The sequence below is a fragment of the Peromyscus leucopus genome, chromosome 4 (assembly GCF_004664715.2).
Source record: "Peromyscus leucopus breed LL Stock chromosome 4, UCI_PerLeu_2.1, whole genome shotgun sequence".
NCBI lineage: Eukaryota > Metazoa > Chordata > Mammalia > Rodentia > Cricetidae > Peromyscus > Peromyscus leucopus.
The window spans coordinates 22,952,775-22,959,835 of NC_051066.1; the positions used below are offsets into that span (position 1 = coordinate 22,952,775).

At 37.4% G+C, this 7,061-nt stretch overlaps 1 protein-coding gene across 4 annotated transcripts in view; it reads right to left on the reverse strand.

The window, feature by feature from the left end:
• Positions 1-7,061, reverse strand: part of Zeb2 (zinc finger E-box binding homeobox 2) — a 134,218-nt gene that overhangs the window by 30,114 nt on the left and 97,043 nt on the right. For all 4 annotated transcript variants that reach the window (XM_028880886.2, XM_028881022.2, XM_028880949.2 and 1 more), the window contains one exon: positions 5,098-5,169. In XM_028880886.2, the coding sequence (XP_028736719.1) occupies positions 5,098-5,169 (72 nt within the window). The remainder of the gene's footprint in view (positions 1-5,097; positions 5,170-7,061) is intronic.

Sequence of the window (7,061 nt, forward strand, 5' to 3'; positions counted from 1 at the left end):
AGCAGCTTTGTACACATTATCCAGCAACTGGAAACAGCTTAAATGTCCCTCAACTAAAGAATGGATAAAAAAAGAGTGACACATTTACATAATGGAATATTATTCAGCTGTTGTTGTTCTTCTTATTATTATTATGACTTTTCCCCCATTGCCCTATGAAATTTTATGTTCCTTAAGGGCACAAATTAAATATTGTACTTCATTAAAGTTTATGAACTTTTCAAGCCTCAGTTTGAATTCTGCTTAAGATGAATAACAAGTGAGAGTGTTTGCTGATGGTTATTCAGATTGAAGGAAAAAGTGAATCATGATAGCAGTCAGTTATGAAATAAACAAAAAAACAGTTGACACCTTTGTCATCATTATATATAAGTGCTATTAAATCTTTCTATTCTTTAATTAATTTAGAGATGCTAGTTAAAGATGGAGTGAGGTAGATGACTCATAATCAATGGAAAAATGCAGGCAGTTATTAACAATCTTCCTAACTTTCTCTCATACTTGGACTTCAAATGCTACAGCAGAATAATGGAAGGAGTTGTACAACTTTTGGAGTGTTCCAGGATGTCAGAAGCTTTCAGAATTGTCTGGTCAGTGGCTGGGGAGATGGTTTTATTAGTAAAGTGCTTATTGTGTAAGCAGAAGGATCTGGGTTTGATCCCCAGGACCCACGTAAAAATGCTGGCTATGGCCAGGCCTGGTGGCACATCTTTGATCCCAGCACTGTGGGATGTGGAGCAAGGGGAACACTCCTCCATTGCTGGTGGGAGCGCAAACCTGTACAGCCACTGAGGCACGTGGATCTCTATGAGTTGAAGGCCAGCCTGGTCTACAGGGTGAGCTCCAGGCCAGCCAAATCTACGTAGTAAGATCCTGTTTTAACCCCTGTCCCTCACCAAACGTTGAGTATGGTAGCATGCACTAATAATTACAGTTTGGAAGAGGTGGAAACAAGTGGATCCCTGGAACTTGATGGTCAGCCAGCTAAGTCTAGCCTAATCAGTAGTTCCAGGCCAATTGAGAGATCATCTCAAAAAAAAAAAAAAAACAGGTGGACTGTTCTTGAGGAATAACATTCAAAGTTGATCTGACCTGTGACTTCCATATTTGTGATGGATCAGTCATTTGTTATGTATCATATCTGGGAGAGCCTACAGAGATGGCTCAGTTTTGGCTCTCTAGTAAAAAGTCAGATGTGGCAACATGTACTTATAGCTCCAGTGCTAAAAGCATATGGGGGTGATGGAACATGGAGACTAGCAGATACCGGAAGCCCACTGTCCAGACAGTATAGCCAGACTAATGAGCTTTAGGTTCAGTTAGAGACATTGTCCAAAAATTAAAGTGGAGACCAATCACACCAATATAGATCTTTGACTGAATATGAACATGTACATGTGTGCACACCTACCTATATGCACACATTCATTCTAATGAGTACATCTATATCACACACACAATTTTATAAAATGTATTTTTGTTTTCTAAGAAGTTAATGAGGAGTAAATGTGAAAGGAAAAAATACCCTCATTTAATTTCATTTCTTCTTCTTCTTCTTTTTTTTTTAGAGGGTTTCTCTGTGTAGCCCTGGCTGTCCTGGAACCTCTCTGTAGACCAGGACTCCAGAGGAGAGAAGAACATGGTGTATTAAGGAGAAATTTCAAGGGCTGGGGGTATATTTCAGTTGGTAGAGTGTTTGCCTAGCATGCATGGTACCCAGAGTTCAACCCCAGAATGACATAAAAGAAGGAGGAGGAAGAGGAAACCCAGGCATGGTGATGCATGCCGGTTACCTCAGCACTTGTGTAGTAAAGTCAAGAGGATCAGAAGTTCAAGACCATCCTTGTGACTTTGAGGCCAGCTTGGCCTAGAAACCCTGACTCCAAGAGAAAGAAAGACAGAAAGACAGAAAGAAAGAAAGAAAGAAAGAAAGAAAGAAAGAAAGAAAGAAAGGAAGGAAGGAAGGAAGGAAGGAAGGAAGGAAGGAAGGAAGGAAGGAAGGAAGGGAGAAAGAAAGAAAGGAAGGAAGGAAGGAAGAAAGGAAGAGAGAAAGAAGGAAGAAAGGAAGGAAGGAGGAAAGAAGCAAGTGAAAAAGAAAAGGAGGGAAAAAATCCAACAGAAACAGTTCATTATTTCAATTTCATTTCAATTAGTACTCAAAAATTATGCCAATGTTAAAAACATGCTAAACTTATGTCTGGGAAGAAAAGAAAAAAAAAACAAAACCTCATTTATTCTCTGAGAGGGCCAAGTCATAAACCGAGAAGTACCAGTGAGTTTCTAATCACCGAGTCCATGTGCTTGCCCAGCACTTCAGTTATTTGAAGCTTTAATTGAGCTGACCATTTTCACCTTTATCTCTTTGCTCCGGGAATTTTTTCTCTTCCCATAATCTTTTTTTCTTCCAGTGAATTTTATTTTTCTCTTTCCCTACCAAGAGGCCCATTCTCAGTTCTCTACTTCCTTCAGTAGACGTGCTCTTCATTAGTTCTGTTGTGCGGAATACTATCTGAATATACTTGCAGGGCTCTCAGGTCTCCTCCAGCCCTTGGGTTTCAATTAAGAATGAGAAGAAACACTCTCCACTCTCCCTCGCCCCATACACACACACATCACACACACACACACACACACACACACACACACACACACACACACACACACACTATCTTGGGGCTACTTTACCTGTGCCATACAGTTATTAAGAAGTCTTGTTGAAAATTTTCCCACTTCATCCACGACAAACTTCTTTCTTCTGATGCTTTCTTTATATCCTTCAATATATTATATTCTGATACTGCCTTCAGTTTATACATCCAACTTTATTTCCCACAAATTCCCTTTAATTCAGCCAAATCTTTTTACCCACTATTCGCTGACTACTTACTATTTTTTTTTCTCTTTGGCTTAGATAATTCCACTTCTCCTTCCTTCCCTGTGCCTTCCTGACTACTGAAAATGTACTTTGTTCCAGTTCAACTTCCTTTATAAAACCTATACAAATTCCCACTTTGCAGAATCTCTTCTACTTCTGTAATTCAAATAATCACTGCTCTTACCATTTGTTGCATATTTATCACATATTTTCACTTACTGTTCATTATTTTTTTTTATGTGAATTAGGCTTATCTCCTAAATTAAATAATAACCACGGCTTAGTCTTCCTGGCCCATCTTCTCCCACACATGCATACAACAGGGACTTTATTGAAAACACTCAATGAACATGTATTGATTTACTTATTGACTGAATACATATGAAGCCTAAGGAATAGTGAGTATTAGGAGAAAAGGGATCTTAAAGTCTGTTGAAAGGGTGTTCAAGATTGATTTGTAAACCTCCTGGATTGGAACAATTTTTGTTAACCTCACTTTGGAGTCAGGTATTTACAATGGCTATTAAATTGTTACCTTGTTGCACTTCCAATGCTCACAAAGGAAAAGAAATCAGCTTTTATTAATGCTGGAAGCTGACATTTACCTTTTTTTTTAAAGGAACCTGGGGCCATTTTGAAACTTACAAACTGGAATTGTTTTTTGGAGAGTTCTTAATTCATGGTATATTGCTATTATATTTTATATGAAATTATTTGGTTTTGTTTCTACTTTTATAAGGCAACAGTATTCCAGCAACATATAATATTACAACTGTAAGTATTCTGAGCCATCAACTAGTTTGATATATGTACTTTACAGATATGAAAACTGAGTTCCAAAGAAAATAACTGATTTGCCCAAGGTTGTAATCTAGGTATTGCTGAAGCTACATAGAGAAATTAGAATTATCAGTGCATGGTTCTATGATTTTTTTTCTAGAACCACATGGTTGTACACTTTCAGTTTCATATTCAATTTGACATTATTCAAATCAGTAAAAACAAGAGTTTTTAAAAGTTATTTCTTTTACTTTGCGAACTAGTACCTTTTAAGATAGGGAACTAGTGCCTCTTAAGTCATTAATAAGAGTATGTACAGACAGCATGAGAAATATGTTATGATGTACATCAAATTAAGGGAAATGTAAACATCATCTTAATTATTTACACTTCTGAAGCCACATAAAACTGCACTTTTTTTTTTCAAGTTGCAAAGTTGAAGAAAACAGTTTTGTGACTTGTTGTTTTGTTTTAGGAGATGGTTTTGTATTGGAGACAGGGCTAATATTTGTAATGGTGGTATGGAAGATGGTTTCAAACATGAATATAGTATCATACAGAAAGAGACAGACACATAGTGAATCTGTGTCACTTTGTGCTGTGGGAAAAGATGTCTTTCAGTGTTTGGGGGAGAGCATGGTCACAGTTGCCCTTAATCTCTCTTCTCCTGCAGGGGCAGAGCCAAATAAAACATCGCTTACTGTCGTCTTCTATTGGTTATTCATCAGTTTTATTAAAAAGAAGTGAAATTGTCTATTCTTGTATAAATGTCTGTCTGAAAAATAGTGTTTGATATCGTTAGCATACACAGATTTAAAAGTGAAGAGAGAATTTGAGAGAAATTAAATGATTAACTTTTACAAGGAATGTTCATAGAAATTTGGCTTTGGGAAAATACTTCATAATCTTATAGTACATCATATCATTGAATTCGCAATGACAGATATTAGGTCATTGTAGCTAATACAAGCATATTGTATTATAATCTAAGATAATTTTTTGGGGGGGGGTTTTCAAGACAGGGTTTCTCTGGGTAGCTTTGTGCCTTTCCTGGGACTCACTTGGTAGTCCAGGCTGGCCTCGAACTCATAGAGATCCGCCTGCCTCTGCCTCCCGAGTGCTGGGATTAAAGGCATGTGCCACCACCGCCCGGCTAAGATGATTTTTAAAGTAAAAATTACAACTAGAGATTCATATTACTCATGCTGTGAAAGGATCCATTCACACAATTCAATATTTTCGAGCTTTAGAGGTAAATTAAGGTACAAGAATGGCAGACAAATTTACTTAATAAAGTCTAAGATATGGTAAATTCAAACTGGAAACAAAACCAGATCTGTGAAGTCTAACTTTTTGTAAACCGTGGTTGGGTCTGTGTTTTACCAGATTCAGGAAACCATGACATGGAACACACATGATGTTGCTATGTAAATGTGACTTACCTGTACCATTGTTAATTGTGGTCTGGATCGTAGCTTCTGGCCCCATAACATCATAATCATCCTTCATTTCTTCTGTGGGGGAAAATTATCTTTAGCATTTGAAAATTATAGAAAGGCTTACTATACTAAGCATGCCAAACATAGGAACAAGGAGGAGTCTTTCAAGGGAAACAGAAAAGACTTGTTGTAAACCTCTAAACAATAGCTTTGTTCAGGCAATTGAATGAATCCAAGGGTGCTGGCTGCACAAGAACTTATTTACTTTAAGCATTACTGCAAGCTGTGAAAAACAGAGGTGCTTATTTGAAGCCAACGAAGGGCTTTTCTTCTGGTGGCAGTTCTAGTGACAAACGGGGGGAGATGTTATTTTTTCAATAAGAGTTGAGTCAAAAGTGACAAAGTATTTGTACTTATGAAGAGAAACAGTAGCTGCTAACTCTGGGTGCTTGGTGGCAAGTCAGTTTTTCATTTTCTTTTCATACATTTGTTCTCCTTGGTGTGGCTATGATGGTGTTAGTCTAAGCAAGCGTGCTTTTTCAAAAATCCAAAATTCTGCATATCAAAACTTGGAATGCCTAGCTTTACAAGCTAACATCTCTGATGTATTAAAAAATATCCATTCACTGCTTTACATAAATTTATAAAGTCTATTTTCCTTATTCCTTTCTCCCATCTCTTATAAACAGCTTTTTGTTTTAAGCATTTATGCTTCCACAGGTAATCATACTCATTTCCTGATGAAAAGTATAAAGAAAACAGTAGTTCAACGTTTTAATTAAGATGAAAATATGTGACATTGAAGGTGAGATTCGTGAATGATTAAAGGCCATTTTTGAAAATGGTAATATTCTCAAATAAAGGAGGAATTTTCAAAAAATATGAATTTTCTCTGTCTACTATATTGCAGAGTATGTGGGAAGGCAGGGGAGGGCAAGTTGCCAGTTAAAAATCTTTCAAATAAACAAACATAACATGGACTTTTAAAAACTGTAGTTTCACAGTGACAATACAAATGAGAACAGGGCATGATCCAAGATGAGGGGTTCTGTACGGAGAACTCTCAAATGTGTCCTGATCATTTTCTGCTTCTCACACACTACACTACTGTGGTGGAAAACCAGGTGCTGGAAAGCCTTACAGCGAAAGTTCCTGTATCTGGACGTGGAATCAAAGCTGAGATATCATGTTCCTGTCAGATCACAAACACACATGGATGCTAATTTAATGCCATTCTTCAAAACAGTCACATCATTTTAATATATTTATTTAGGCTGTGCACCCATTTCAAATTAATTCCTGACTCTAGGCATCTCTTTTACTCCAGGAACATTTTCACAGGGACATTTTGCAAGGAAACACTTAGAAGTTCAATACACAGCAACATTGTATGGCCGACTGTAATAATTGATGGTTTGGGAAATTCCTTTTGGTATTTTTATTGGTCCTTGAAAGAAACTAAATAGGTGTTTCTGAGTTCAGTATGAGGTAGAAATGCAGCTTCTGTGCCTTTTGTCCTCACTCATCTCATGTGATTTCTGGTAGCCAAGAGTCACGAGAATCATCAGCTTTCCATCTCAGAGCACATCGAGCCACAGAGGGGAAAATGGTTAACAGCTTTAATTTTTTTTTTATTTTTGCTTTTTGCATAATGGTGGTAATGTTCAAGATTTCTGCTGCACTTCCTTCCTCCTTGTCATTTTCTTATGAAAAGGTAAAGAGAAGTTATAGTAGTGGGCTGCTTCCCAAATTTGTGAATGTCGGTTGCACAGATGCACAGTAGGCCCTTTGTGCAAGGTGTGCTGTTTAGTTCTCACCATGTTTTACCAGAGGTGCCACAGCTGGTCAAAGGCACTGGTGCCGCTTTTACCTGGAATGCATTTTACTTCAACTTGCTGAGCCCAGCTATTGAGCTCTTCTATTAAGATGAGTCACAGGTGCTTTTCAAGTGTTGGGTTCTATGTAAA